The 14,464-nt window shown below is 49.0% G+C and overlaps 2 protein-coding genes across 2 annotated transcripts; one reads left to right on the top strand and one right to left on the bottom strand.

Moving 5' to 3' along the window:
• Positions 1 to 448: 448 nt before the first annotated feature.
• Positions 449 to 5,645, bottom strand: LOC137464660 (transcription factor JunD-like). The gene has a single exon (XM_068176109.1). The coding sequence runs from the start codon at positions 5,628 to 5,630 to the stop codon at positions 3,945 to 3,947; it is 1,686 nt and encodes a 561-aa protein (XP_068032210.1). The 5' UTR covers positions 5,631 to 5,645; the 3' UTR covers positions 449 to 3,944.
• A 2,936-nt stretch (positions 5,646 to 8,581) lies between these two features.
• THAP1 (THAP domain containing 1) lies at positions 8,582 to 14,054 on the top strand. The gene is made up of 3 exons (XM_068177233.1): positions 8,582 to 8,788; positions 9,153 to 9,348; positions 13,343 to 14,054. Exons 1-3 carry the CDS (start codon positions 8,718 to 8,720, stop codon positions 13,799 to 13,801), a joined length of 726 nt encoding a protein of 241 aa, XP_068033334.1. The 5' UTR covers positions 8,582 to 8,717; the 3' UTR covers positions 13,802 to 14,054.
• Positions 14,055 to 14,464: the final 410 nt, after the last annotated feature.

The raw sequence follows: 14,464 nt of genomic DNA, 5'->3' as shown, positions 1-14,464 counted from the left end.
AATAAATCAAAGCCATATATGCATCAAACTCTTTTGCTGTAGCACCTAAATAAGAAGGCACTTCACATCTAAACCAAGATATTGGTTCAAGCACATTCAAAAATTGCTGGGCAAAAAACAATATGCACAGAAGCAAGCATCCAGCAACCAAAACAGACAAAGGAGGAGACTATTTAGTCTCCAGAGCAGATTACACCTGGGGCAAAGAAACAAAGAGGGATGTTTGTCATGGGTTCACATCTAGACTGAAAACCAAATTGGAAGGACATGAGGGTAGCCTGCAAATCAAGTCACGCTGCATGAGTCTTCGCAAGGACTAGAAAACAGTGTGCACAAGTATAACAAAGGTAGATTTGAAGAATGAAGAAAAATGCTAAAAAGCACTGAGCTAACAGTGAACGTAACTGTTTTATTTTGGGATTTTAATTTTTTGTTTGCTTTTTTGGGGTTTTGTTTTTGAGGGGTTTTGGTACTTTTCTTTTTTTTTTCCCTTACAGTAACACACAGCCAACTTGCTTGGAGTTACTGAAAAGGAGCTACATGGATGCAAATCATATAAACAGTCTGAAAATTTTTTACCCAGTATCTATCTATCTTTTAATGTCTCACAGTGACCAAAGTTTTTGGCAGAAAACAAAAAAACCTAAAAGACATATATGTTTAACAATAAACTGAAGAAAAAAGGCAGACAAAATAGAGAAGCCATATATAAAGGTTTAGGAACACTGCAGGGCTAAAAGTCAGAGTATTGATACGTTTTAGAAGACAGGAACAATCAAGTCTGACAGCTGCAGCAGGTAAGTACTCCTGAGTCTTTTTAGATAGGTTTAAAGTGTTAGGTGCTTAGGCTTTCCACTCAAATATCTGCAAAAAATGCAGCAACCTCTAGCAGAACCAGTCCAAGCAGAAAAAAAAAAAAAAAACTAACCACCCCAACACTATTCTCAAATTTTGGTCATGTCACTGTTAGATCCTGTTTCTCAGCCTGAATGCCAGACAAAAAAGGCATTTATGAAAGTAACCAATCACTCTACAGAAAACACATTTCTTTTGGACAAATTCACTACCAGAACAGTAGCCTCTGGCAGAGAGCTGGAGCTGCCAGCCTCACTAGTAATCTCTTATCAGTCATCAGGGTAAGAGAGCTGGCCTGTCACCACTTCTACCACTGAACATTTGTCAGCTAGAACAGAAAGCAGGCTATCAAAGAAGTTACCACATGAGGTCTTTGAGGTGCTGGGTGTGAGACTGCTCTTGCAGAAAGTTCAAACTCAAGTGAGGTAATGTGGGGTGGTTTTCAGCTTTAATATTACCATACTGGAAAGGGGGAGCTTATTATAACCCTGCTAGACTATAGCCCACTAAAGCCTTGCCCATGTCTGGGAAGGGGAACTGCAGCAATTTCCTGTGCCTCATGGATCCCTCATGTTGCTTGGATATTGCTAATTTTTTATGAGCAGAAATTATGAAGTAAGTAAAGAAGTATTGCACAGCTGCATTTACTATTGTCCTGTGTTCTACCACAAGATCTTTACCCTCATTTACAAAGAGAAGGATCAAAGTAGAGGTGCTCACCCATGCAATTTCATACAATTTTTTCCAGGATTCCTTAAAAAAAAACCCCACTTCATTACATATGCAGCGAAGTATCTCACATCTACCAGGCAGCTTTGCCTCTTTCACTAGGGACAAGTATTAAGTGTGGGGGGAAAGAAGTTTTTTATCAGTTTCTCCAGACTTGCAGCCTCTTTGCAGATGGATGATGACTATCAAAGAAAAAGAACGTATTTTTCCCAGTTATTATATAACAGGCAATGCTACAGATTGTATGCAGTATGGTTCAGAATGCCCCCAAGAAGTCTTTAAACCTATGTTAAGATCAAAATATTTTTTTATCTGCTCCTTAGTAATTCTAGTAGCAGAATGTACTGTTACAAGCAATCATTTCAACCACCAAAAAAGGCTCTGGTGACATGATCAAACAGTTATACAATTATTAATATGGCTTCTACCTAATTTGCATATGCATAAAGAAAATAAATATCCTCGGAGCCATCTCACTTAGAGTAACAGCATAACTACCCATTCTCATATAACTTCATACATGCGCCAGGAACAACTGCACTAAAAGGAAAAGCTCATGCACTTGATTGCTGCAGCTCAACTTTCTGAACAGATAGCACTCACATATCCCCAATAAAAGCATGAAAAACTGTGAGTCTATCCCATTCTTACTGGATTTCAAACCATCAGCTGTAGCCTTCAGAAGAGGTAAGGGATGTTTACCAGCTTCTGAGTGGCTTTAACAGATCAGAGCAATTGCTGTACACATAGAGATGTTATACCCTCTTGGCTCCTCATAGGATTACCCCTTTTCACCAGCTGGCACAGACACATATCCCCATGAAAGATTTTCCTCTGAGTTCAAGCAGAGATTTTAGCACAGTTTCAATGAGGGAAGAGGGCCCCACACTGCAGCTGGATCTGCTCAAGAGAAGCCCTGCCTTCCCCCAGCGGCAGGGCCGGCCCGCGGCCTCCGCACGGAGGGGCTTCTGGTGAGGTGACCGTCACACTCCGACAGACCCTTCCCGCCGCACCATTGCCACAGGGCTCGCAGCGATGCGCTAGCGGCTATGCTCAAAAAACACAGGTGCAGCAGAAGCACGGAAGGCAGTGGCACCGAGCAAGGGACCTAAAGCTTTCAAAAACTTATTGAGGATTATGTCTAATCAGAAATAGTTCCTTTGCTATACTCTTCTACTAGTAAATTCTCGACAAAGAAATAAATCACACCGAATCTTCCCAACCAGAAAAACACTTCACATTCTAGCACTGACTCCGTCTCTAGAGTATTGCAGAAAGTTTCTTCAGAACAAAGTAGACCAAGAAGCAAGATACACAGATTTCTACTGAAAAATAAATCTAGTTCTCTATAATATTTCTGTGATTTATTCAAACAGAATACAATGGAATTATCACCTTTACAGCTAACCCACCCCAAATCTGAGCCCTTTTCTGTATAGCACTGAATTGTTACTATACTATGGAAAGAGCACGCACTACTGGAATGTACACAGTGAAGGAAAAAAAAGTAAAGCTCTTTTTGCCAAAGTAACCATTTTCTCTACTAACGTGTTATCTAGAAAAATAAGGTCTAGGCAATGTCCAAAAAGTGTTCAAGTTTCAATAAATAACTATCAATGCCCCAAGTTTGCACTGGCACAAGAAATATGGAGCATACAGGTTTAGAAAACTATTTTCCTATGACCGAGTCAGCAATGCATTTCAATCTCCTTTAAGATTTACAACAAAAATCATTTCCCTCCAGGATTCGATTTGAAAATCAAAGCCATGTAAGTGCAAGAGCACCCACACAGCTGTCTTAACTCTCAATGGCAAATTAAAGCTCTAGAGAAAGACAGTATTTTAGAAAAGGTTCTTTATCAATACCAAGAAAATATACATAGCCATATTATGTTTTAAATATATATATACACGCACATCTTTTCAAAAGGTATGACTCTGGCTATTTTTTTTTAAGTTTGAAAAGCTTATCCATTGCTATACAGTTCAGTAAGGTGTATTAGGAAACACGTTTTATATCCCCCATGAAAATAAAGTTTAATCTTTCTGTAAACAGTAAATTTCTTATTTTCGGAAATCTCTACAGACCTCAAGTACTTCACTGAAAAATTAACAACCACCTGCCCCAGAACCACCCACGGAGACCCTCGCTGCTGAATGCGACATCGACAGAACTCGGGAAACGCTTAGCAACACCTGTCTTTCGCAAAAAAACCGCCTTCTCCGGGCGCAAATAAATAATAATAATAATTAATAATAATTAAAAAAATAATAATAGCAGAAGGGCGGCAGCAGGCGCGCACCTTGACCCCGCGGTGCCCCCGGGCGGGCTGGGGCCGGGGCCGGCGGGGTGTCCCTCCTCAGCAGGCGCTGGTCTCCGGCGCGGCGGCGGCCACCTCGGGGGGAGTCTCCCGCGGCTGGGCGGCGGCGTGAGGAGGAGGAGGAGGAGGAGGATGCCCGGCGGCGTTGATGTGGCAGCCAGAGGAGAGGTGGCTGCGGACGCGACCCTGCAGCTGGGTGACCTGGGCGCGGAGGAGGTTGGCGGTGGCGGCCAGCTCGGCGTTCTGCCCCTTGAGCGCCTTCACCTTCTCCTCCAGCCGGGCGATGCGCTCCAGCTTCCGCCGGCGGCACTTGGAGGCGGCGATGCGGTTTCGCAGCCGCTTGCGCTCTGCTTTCAGCCGCTCCTGGCTCTCCGCGTCCAGCGGCGACAGCGACGGCGGCGTCGGCGCGCTGCTGCCACCCTCCCCGCCCGCCGACGGCGGCACCTCGGGCACCGTCTGCGGCTCTTCCAGGGACCGCGCCGGCGGCAGCCGGCCGCTTCCCAGACCCGCCGCCCCGAAGGCCAGACCCGGCGGCGGTGGCGGGGCGGAGGCGGAGGAGTAGGCGCTGCCCGAGGGGCTCAGCGGCCCCGCGGGGTTGAAGCCGCTCAAGTTGGTGTAGACCGCCGGAGGGTCGGCGGCGGCAGCGGCGGGGGCTCCCGGTGGCCCCGGGCGGGCGGTGCAGCAGGGTCCCGGCGCGGAGAGCGGCGGCGGCGCCGCCAGGAGCTGGTTCTGCTTGTGCAGGTCGGCCAGGGCCTTGACGAAGCCGTCGGCGAAACCCTCCTGTTCCTGCGTCACCGGCTGCCGGTAGAGGAACGGCCCCGCCGCCGCCGCCGCCCCGCCGCTCCCCGCCCCGGGTGCCGTCGGCCCTGGGCTGCCCGCGCCCAGCCCCGCACCCCCCTGGATCAGCAGCTGCTCCAGGTCGGCGGCCGGTGGCAGCTTCAGCAACGGCAGCTCCGCAGCCGACCCCAGCGCGGCCTCCGGGCCGCCCCGGGCTGCCGCCGCCCCGCCGCCGCTCCCCGTCTCCGCGGAGCCCGCGGTAGGCGGCGGGGCGGCGGCGGCGGCAGCAGGCGGCGGCGGCAGCAAGCGCAGAGCTGCCGCGCTGCCGCGGGCGCCGGCAGGCGGGCGAAGGGCGAAGGGCCCCGGGAGCGGCGCGGGGGCGGCAGCCGGCAGGTCCCGCTTCTTCCCGGCGCCCAGCAGCAGCTTCTGCCCCGCCGCCGCATCGGCTCCAGGTCCGCCGGCGGTACCGAAACCCGGCAGCGGCACGAAGTCGGGCAGCAGCTCCAGTCCTTCCTCGGGGTAAAACGGCGCCTCCATCTTCACGGCGGATCGCCCGCTACGCCCGCCGCTCATGCTGCCGCCCTCGCCGGCCGGCGGCGGCTCCGGCGCGGGGCGGGCCGGGCTGGGCGGCTGCTCCGCGGGGCCGGCCGCCCTCGGCTGGCAGCGGGAACTAAGCCGCCTCCCGGCGCCGCCGGACCCGCGCCACGCCCCGGGCTCGCTGCCCGCCCCGCCGTCGCCGCCTCCCTGCTGCCGCCGCCGGTCCCCCCCGCCCGCTCCTTCCCCCGCCCGCCGGGCTTGCGCGGAACAGCTTTCCGGTGGGGTGTCCGTGGGGAGCCCGCGCTGCTCCTCCCCCTCGGAAACTCGCCCCGCGACTGCGGTGTGGGAAAGAAGGCAGTGTCGGGGCCGTCGTCCGGGAACGGGAGGGGGGGGGTGGTTTCTCGGGGCCATTAGTCCGGCGCGGGGACCGGGAGTCCTTAGAAGGAAAGCAAGCAAGGGCATAGCGTGGCGGCTGCTGGGGCAGGTGCCGGTGCGTTCGGTCTGTGATGGATGGGCACAGGATAGTGCAGGTGTCGAGGACTAATGATTCTCAACAACACGGTGCTGGGAAGTCTGACGGGAAGTGCTTGGCCATCATGAAACACTCCAACTAGTCAAACTAAAAGTCACTAGAAGATGGCCATGAATTTGATGTGGCCCTTTTTTCCTGAAAAAAAAAAAAAAAGGATTTGAAACATCCTAGACATATTTCCAACATTTTCAAAATTACTGAAATGTGAATAGCATTTTTCAGTTTGGGGGTTGTATTTATTTTTTATCTTTAGTCAAGACAATTGCCTCTGCCTTTCTCCAAGTTTCCCAAATTCTTATGGGATAAGGAAATTTCTTTCTACTCAGTCGTTTATAAATCTGTTTTGCTTCAGGACACCAATGTGATCCTGACAGAGCTGCTGAAAGCTCTCCTTTAAGTCTTTAAAATCAGCTTGGTGACTGATGGTCTCAGTGGCTCATCTACACATTCACCAGATCTTCTCATCTGTGATGGACCCCCTCAGTTAGGTGTCACCTTCTGCAACCTACTCATGCTTTCATGCTTTCTCCCCAGGCATTTCCTTCCTACATATCAAGACCATGTGCCTCTTCTCACAGTGTCTAGTGAAGTTGCTGAGTTCTGCTCTTAGCACGATCTGTATGGCCATGCTGTGCCCCCCTATGCCTAGGTTCATTCCAAAACCAGCAGTGGAGGAGATGGACAGTGGTATCAAGTCCAGGACTTTGACTCGTAATCCCTCTTCAGGTCCATAGGAGAACTGGAGTCTAGGTGCACTAACTAAGGCCTTGATGACCTTGAGTCAAGTACTTCAGGGGCCCCAACTCTTTTCAACACAGTCCAGCACCTTCAGTCCCTAACTGGCTGTGTCACAGGTGTCACTCTCTTCCGCTCCATCTCCTGGGTGAACCTTGGACCTGTGTTTCTAGTTCTCTTCCTGGCACCATCTCCTGCTGCTCCTGCCTGAATTACCTGGGTGGACCTGGTTCATCACCTCACCATGTGTGGGTGTGTCCATTAGTGTCTGCCCTGCTCTTGTGCTGCAGGACTCTCTCCAGGCTGGTGAGCCTGGCTCTGGTCACCCCTACCTCACTTTGCTATGGGACAACCCAGCTCTTCTGGTTCTTGAGGCTGTGGCAGAATTGCTGCCCAGAAAACTGGCAGCAGGAGGACTCGAGGGAGAAGAAAGCCATCAGGCAAAGGCCAGGGACAGAGGCTTCACATGGATAGGGGAGGAGTAAACATATTTTTCTTGGTAAGGAAGATAGTGCTAGAAAGAGCTTTTTTTGGTTTCCTTGTCTCTTGGCTGACCTAACAAGAGAGGCAGCAGAGCTAACAGTGCTCAGCCAACACCGAGTACTGAAAACAGCTCATGCAAGTGGCTTTGTGGAACTATTGCTGAAGCTGCTGTACAGGCTTTTCTGTCATATTCCTGGGCAAGCAAATGGCAGTGACTGGTACCTTCTATCAGCTGGGCAAAGAGAGCTGTCTAGGCAGAGAAGCCACAGCCTCCAAGCTAAGGCAAATAAACCTTCTTTTCTTTCCCTTACAAAGCAAGTGTAGACAGGGAAAGTAGGTTGAAGAGAAAATAATGATCTGTGTGGGGTCAGAGAAAAAGCCATGGAGGTTCATTTGGGTCTGGGGTCATTGTCAGTGAATTTCTAGATATAACATTACACTTGACTGGGGTGACCCTAAAGGTAGGTTCCTTTGTCATTCCTATACAAAAACTGTCACTTATGTAAGACGGTTTTAGTTGTTGATCAAATGGAGAGTTCAAAACCGAGCCCCAGAATGGGAACATGTCGAAACTGCTCAAAATAAAACTTATTTGTAACAACAAAAAGATTTGTTGAGAGAGCTATCTACTGTTTGCTGATGCACATGCAAACTACGTTTAGGCGAGTTGACACAGAGTTGTTATACACGTCCTTAATGCAACTGTGTGTTATGGCAACGTGGTCTTCCCGTTGTTTTCTTTTGCTTTTCCCCCGCCCCTCCTTTTTAAATTTTTTTTTTTCTTCTCCCCGAAGAAAGCCAGAACCTCCCGCGGGGCTTACAGCGCTGGATTCTTCCTGTCCCTGTGACAGCCGCGTTGTGCACACCCGTCCGCACGACCGCAGCCCTGCCTGCTGCTGGGGCAACCATCCCCGGCCACGACTTCGGGCATGGCGTGGCTGAAGTAGGCCCTGACGGGTTTCCCTCGGTGAAGGAACGGCCGCAGCGCAGCCCTCAGTCCCGGGGTTGTGCCTGGCGGGGCCGGAGGCGCTGCCTTGCTGTGGATGTGTAGGGGAGCGGCTCATCCCAGGTGGTGCCGGATGGGGTGGACGGCGCTGCCCAGCAGCGGGTGTGAGGCGGCGCGGCGCTGCCCAGCAGTGGATGCGGGGAGGCGCGGCGCTGCCCAGCCGCGGGTGCGGGGCGTAGGCGGCGCTGCCCAGCCGCGAGTGTGGAGCGGCGCGGCGCTGCCCAGGAGCGGCGCGGCGCTGCCCAGCCGCGGGTGCGGAGCGGCGCGGCGCTGCCCAGCCGCGGGTGCGGAGCGGCGCGGCGCTGCCCAGCCGCGGGTGTGGAGCGGCGCGGCGCTGCCCAGCCGCGGACGCGGGGCGTAGGCGGCGCTGCCCAGCCGCGGCCGTGGGCGCGGGGCGCGGGCGGAGCACGGCCCGAAAAGGGGGCGGAGCTGGGGAAAGGAGGCGGCCGGATTGGCGAGCCCGCCGAGCAAGGCCCCAACCCCGCCCTGCGCGCCGACGCGCCCAATGGGCGGGGCGCGGCGCGCGCCGCTACCGCGAGAGGTTCCGCTGAAGTTGGTGCCGCCATCTTGGAGTTGGGAGAGGCCGCGCGTCCCGTTCCCGTCCCTCTCCGGAGGGCCACGGGCGTGCGGGGGGACCGCGGGAGGCGGGGGAAGCATGGGCGCCCTGCTGTGAGTTCGCAGCGCCCGCCGGCTCGTCCATCTCCACGGAGGCCGCGCCGCGGAGGGCGCGGGGTTGGGCGGGATGGTGCAGTCCTGTTCCGCCTACCGCTGCCGGAACCGATACGACAAAGAGAAGCCCATCTCCTTCCACAAGTGAGCGCGCGCGGGCGCCGGGGCGGGGTCGCGCCAGGGGGCGGGGCCAGCGCGGGACCGCGCGCGCGAGTATCGCGGGGGGCCGGGAGGCGGCGCGCCCGGGCCCGACGGACGGACGGACAGACAGACAGACAGACAGACAGAGAGACGTGTCTGTTCGCAGCCGCTGAGGGTGGGGTGCCTTGCCCGCCCCTCGCCCCGGCGTCTCCCTGGGGAAAGCCGAGGGACGGAACCCTCTGAGCCGCCTGTTGCAGAGCGAGAGCGGGCCGAAACCTTATTTCCCCCCCACGCCGATGAGGGGCAGGAAGGTTTTGGCCCCGGTTATAAAGCTTTCCAGAAAGCTCAAAGTGCCTCTTGCTTGCAGGTTTCCTCTTACAAGACCCGATCTTTGCAAGAAGTGGGAAGCTGCTGTTAAGAGGAAAAACTTCAAGCCGACCAAGTACAGCAGCATTTGCTCAGAACACTTTACCCCTGATTGCTTTAAGAGGGAATGCAATAACAAGCTCCTAAAAGAGAATGCAGTGCCCACAATATTCTGTTACACTGAACCCGGTGAAAAGGTAAACCCGAAGGACCCATGGCTGCCGGTGCCGGAACGTGTCGTGCGTGTCACTAGTTGCAGCGTGGCAGGGCAGTGAGCCGGGAGAGGATGCAGGCTGGCAGGGTGCTGGCCTGTGTACCTGGGGTCACCAGGAGGGCTGTGGTGACTGAAAACACCTCCAACAGCTGTGCTTGTTTTTTTCTGAGGCTCTCTGAGGCTTTGGAGCTCAAAAGTGTTGTACAGGCAGACATTGGCTCTGACCTGCTCATGTGTCCATTTAATTCAGCATCCATGTGCTGAATTAAATGGAATGGCAGCAAAGAAACAAGATACTGCCCTGTAGTTAAACTGTTCCACAGCAATTCCTGCATATTCGGAGTCTGAGAGCCTTCATTAATGCTTGCAAATGGCACTTACTCTGTTCCCATGGCTGATGGCTACTGCTAGCATTGAAGATGTGGTGGATGTTAACTGTGAAATTTAAGTGGCCTCTTTAAGAGGGCTCTGTGCTTTGGCTTTGCAAAGTTAAAGTGAGTGACAGAACCTCACTTGCACCTGCAATCTGTCTGTCCTGAGAGCACCTCGGTCTTGCCTTAACATGGTTTTCAAAAGCCATACTGGTCCCTGACTTCTGATGGTAGAGTCTTCTGTGTGAGGTATTCTTCCCTTTGCTGTGCCATTAGAACAATTTACTGTGAGATGCAGGTCACTTATGAGTTCTTACTTCTTGATGTAATAACTTCAAGACAAGAATGGAAAAGACTGATTTTTAACTCCTTTAAAGGTGTAAAACATTTGATCTCTTACTGCTCTGTCATAGAGAAAGTGGCAAAGGAGATAGTGATAGATAGAGTAGGTCTGAGGAGCAAAATACTTAAATGGGATGAAGTGCACAGAAGAAAACTCAGATTTTTCTTGCTCAAGTTTTTTCTTTATGTACAATATTGGAGTGCTGCAGAAATAAAAAGGCTGCACATTTGAAAAATGAAAAGTAGCTAATAACAGATAAGAGAATATAAGCAGAATGTAAACAAGGAGACAGACAACTTACTGGAAAATATAGCTGTGCTTTTTGTTTGATTACACTTCATTGCTTATCTGTGAAATACACATTTTCTTGTGTGTAAAATACTTGCAAATTTTTTTGCAGTCTGAAAGTTGAATGGGTCTATAGGGTAGTCTGCAAAAGTACTGTTGGTGCAGCAGGATTAGTAGTGAGCCACATTCCCAATTTCGCTGTCATACCTGGATCTACAAAAACACAGAAGAGTTAGTGCCTTTTAATTCTGAAGGATTTAGTTCTATTTTTATTTGTCTCATGGCACTTTTGAATAAACTGCCACATACCTTCAAATAACAATGTAATAACAAAGAATAATTGTGGCTGTTTTGCAGTTGAATCTACACAGATTTTGAAACACAGGTTTTTATCTTTCACTCTAGGTAATTTAGTATACTTTGTTTTTCTTTACTTTCTTTACTTATGTCTTAGGAGAAGTATTTATTGGCTAGAAGAAATAATTAGAAGTCACTGATGATGTCACAGAGATACCAAAGATCTCTGTTCTCTGTGATACGTTGTGACAATAATAATTTGTATATAGAGGTAGCTTATGCTCTATAGCTTCAAATAGAAGTCTCTGTGAATTCCGCAGTCCAGCAGTGATCTGATTTTTGCTTTTGTTTCTAGCAAGAGAATGAGTTTATTTTTACTAGTTCTACCTTTACCTTGTAGGGTTTTTTAAATAGAAAAGTTTGATAGTGGCTGCTGATAGGGTCAAGCTCTTTAGAATATTCAATTCTTTAGAATATTCATATGTGAATTAGGTAGGCAAACAGCAGCAGTTTTTTATAACTGAGAAATAAGATTGGTAGTTGGCTGATTCTGTACTTTCATGTGATCAGTTATATTCGAGTGCATATTAAACTTCCCTTTAATGCCAATCACCACTTTCCTTCAATACCAGTCAGCAAACTGCATTTTCAGGTACTGTCTGCCAAGTGTTGTCGTTTGTATGGTGGACGGGTAGACACCCACACATCTATCTTGCTTGTATGTTAAGTCAAGGAAGTTAATGATACGACCTTCAGATCTGATGAGCTTGATATTTTGATGGTGAGGACTCTTTGCTGTTCTTAAAATCAGTGTTTTCCCTGTCCTTACATTTTTCTTTGTACTAATAGTATTGGCAACAGGTGGATAGGTAGAAATTTTTTTCAGTGCCTCTTTTACTGAGACTGTTTTAAGCTTTATTTTCAATATGGAATATGCAAGCTCTTTGGTTTCAACAGTGCTTTTTCAATCAACATGTGCACAGAAGCATTTCTGAATTATACTGGATTCCTTTGGGGAAGAAAGAATCTGATTCTCTACTCTGGCCTATACTAAAATGGCTTGGAATCTGTTGTCCTGACCTGTACAAGTGGACCTATCAAGAGCAATGTGATAAAACCTGCAGTTTTATCTGAAAAAAAAAACCAAAAAACTCTGCAGTGGAGTTGAGCCAATTGATATTTTGCTGCTGCCAAAAGGGAGAACTGTGCTTCTCCCCTGTCCATTCCATCTGCAAGCTATGCATTCCTGTTTCTTAACATGACCTGTCAGTGTGAGCTCACAGCCCAGAAAGCCAGAGGTGTCCTGGGCTGCATCCAAAGCAGCAGGGCCAGAGAGGGGATTCTGCCCCTTTGCTTTGCTCTATTCTGGTGAGAGCCCACCTGGAACCCTGCATCCAGCTCTGGGGTCCCAGCACAGGAAGGTCATGGAACTGCTGAAGTGAATCCAGAGGAGTCCAGGAAAATGACCAGTGGGATGGAGCACCCGTCTTAGAGACACAGGCTTAAAAAGTTGGGGATGTTCAGCCTGGAGAAGAGAAAGTGGTGTGGAGACCTCATAGCAACTTTCCAGAATCTAAAGGGGGCCTACAAGAAGGCTGGAAAGGGACTTTTTTTAAGGGCAGGTAGTGATAGGCCAAGAGGGTATGGCCTTAAGCTGCAGGAGGGCAGGTTTAGATTAGATATTAGGTAAAAATTCTCCACTGTGAGCATGGTGAGGCACTGGAACAGGCTGCCCAGAGAAGCTGTGAATGCTCCATCCCCAGATGTGTTCAAGGGTTGGATGGGACCCTGAGCAATGTGGTCTAGTGAAAGGTGTCCCTGCCCATGGTAGAGGGGTGTTGACACTGGATGATCTTTAGGGTCCCTTCCAACCTAAACCATGCTATAAATCTGTGATTCTCACTCCTTCCACTTATCAGGGCACCTGTATGTTACACCTTTTGTTGCATTGCTTTGACATTTAATAATGGGCAGAAAATTTATGCAGCGATAGTGGGAGATCAAATAGCTTCCTGTCATTTTAGGAATTATGTTGGAGCAAAGAGTAAATACCAAGGATGAGAAGGCTGCTTTGCTGTTGAAGAGCTGTTTATTTTGGTTCATGATGTCTCTTTTAACCAAACCCATACGCTGCAGCCCAAAACCAGTAACAGAGTCCTTCCCAATTGTTGAGAAGACTGGTCTTACTGTGTATATCTCTCTGCTCTGCCAGCCTATCAGCCCGCTCAGTAGTTAACCCTCATTCTACCTCACCAGAAGACTGTCTGCTTCTGTTGTGTTTTTGATTAAGTTAGCTGGTAGGTTCAATTACGTAGTGGTATGATGCAGCAGAAAGGAGGAGGGACAAAGGGGAATAGGATGGCAGCAATGAATTGCTAGGTCATCTGAACTCTGTTTTATGGAACTGCAGTCTGTGTTCTTGCTTCTTAGGTAATTCAAAAAACCTATTTAGACATATGTGCTTGAGTTTCAAAGAGCCATTAAAATGAAGCTGTTCAAAAATATGTCCAGTTGAGAAGCCCAAAAACGTTTGCCAGTTTTGAAAATTGTGACTTTGAAATTTATTTTATTAGTTTAAATCCTGGTGGTTTAGATTATTCTGGGGCTGTAATAAGGGAGTTGTGTTGTAAACAATGTTAAACATGAAAATGTACAATTTTCTTCCTCATTCTTTCTAGTCTGAAGAATTTGCAGAGCAGCCAGAAGATCCACTGCCACCTCCTCCACCACCGCCACCACCTCCACCACCACCACCAGCAGCAGCTCCAGTACTACCACAATCTCCATCAACTCCTTCTTTTCATTTGTCTCAAATAGAGGCCAGATTTGTAGATCCGAGTATTGGATTGTTGATGCCCCCTCTCCAGACACCCAGCAATCTTGCTGTTTTTTGCGATCATAACTACACCGTAGAGGATACAGTCCATCAGCGAAAAAGAATTCAACAGCTGGAGGAACAAGTTGAAAAACTGCGGAAGAAGCTCAAGACAGTGCAACAGCGGTGCCGGCGTCAGGAAAGACAAATTGAGAAACTAAGAGAAATTGTTCAGTTTCAGAAAGAAAAAGACATATTGGCAGGAAAAGGCTATGTGATTCTGCCTAATGACTATTTTGAAGTCGTAGAAGTACCTGCCTAGGAGTCATGAACATCAGTTTTCACTTTGGTAGGCCAAGAAATTCAGTTTAAAAATGAAATTCTTTCTAATTCTGTATGTAAGACTTTCTAGAATTCTAAAACACTAATTAAGCAGTCATACAAATAAGATATTTTTTCTTCATTGTCATTTCAGTTTGAAATACTTTTAATATATTGAAGATACAAGTATCTCAGAATTAGAATATGCAATGAATTTTAAAAATATGAATTGCTTTGAGAAGGAAAGGATGCAAGATTAAAGACACATAGAAATGTACTTTTTTTTACAATGTCTGTCTTATGCTTATAGGGGCTGGGAACTGAATCTGGGTGAGAGTGAAGTTTAGGTGGTTGTACACCTAGTGCTTTGTCAAGACTTCTAATGTTGGCTTTGGTAATCCCCAGTAAGTAGTTTTCACTGATTTTAGAAAGAACAGAATTAGGACAGCTAATATCCACAAGTGTTGCAGAAAGATAGATAAGATGCACATTTCAGTCTGGGAAAACTTCCAACTTCAGTTTGCTATGCATTTGAAGCACTGCAAAAAGTAATTCCTGGATCCCTTTGGGTGAGGTATGTAAATGAACCTTTTCTTTTGGAGTAACTGTTCACCACATGAGTGTTTTGAGGCTGATGAGGAGAATTCAATAGCATAGCTAACGA

The sequence above is a fragment of the Anomalospiza imberbis genome, chromosome Z (assembly GCF_031753505.1).
Source record: "Anomalospiza imberbis isolate Cuckoo-Finch-1a 21T00152 chromosome Z, ASM3175350v1, whole genome shotgun sequence".
Classification (NCBI taxonomy): Eukaryota; Metazoa; Chordata; class Aves; order Passeriformes; family Viduidae; genus Anomalospiza; species Anomalospiza imberbis.
This window is presented reverse-complemented; position numbering and strand designations above follow the sequence as displayed.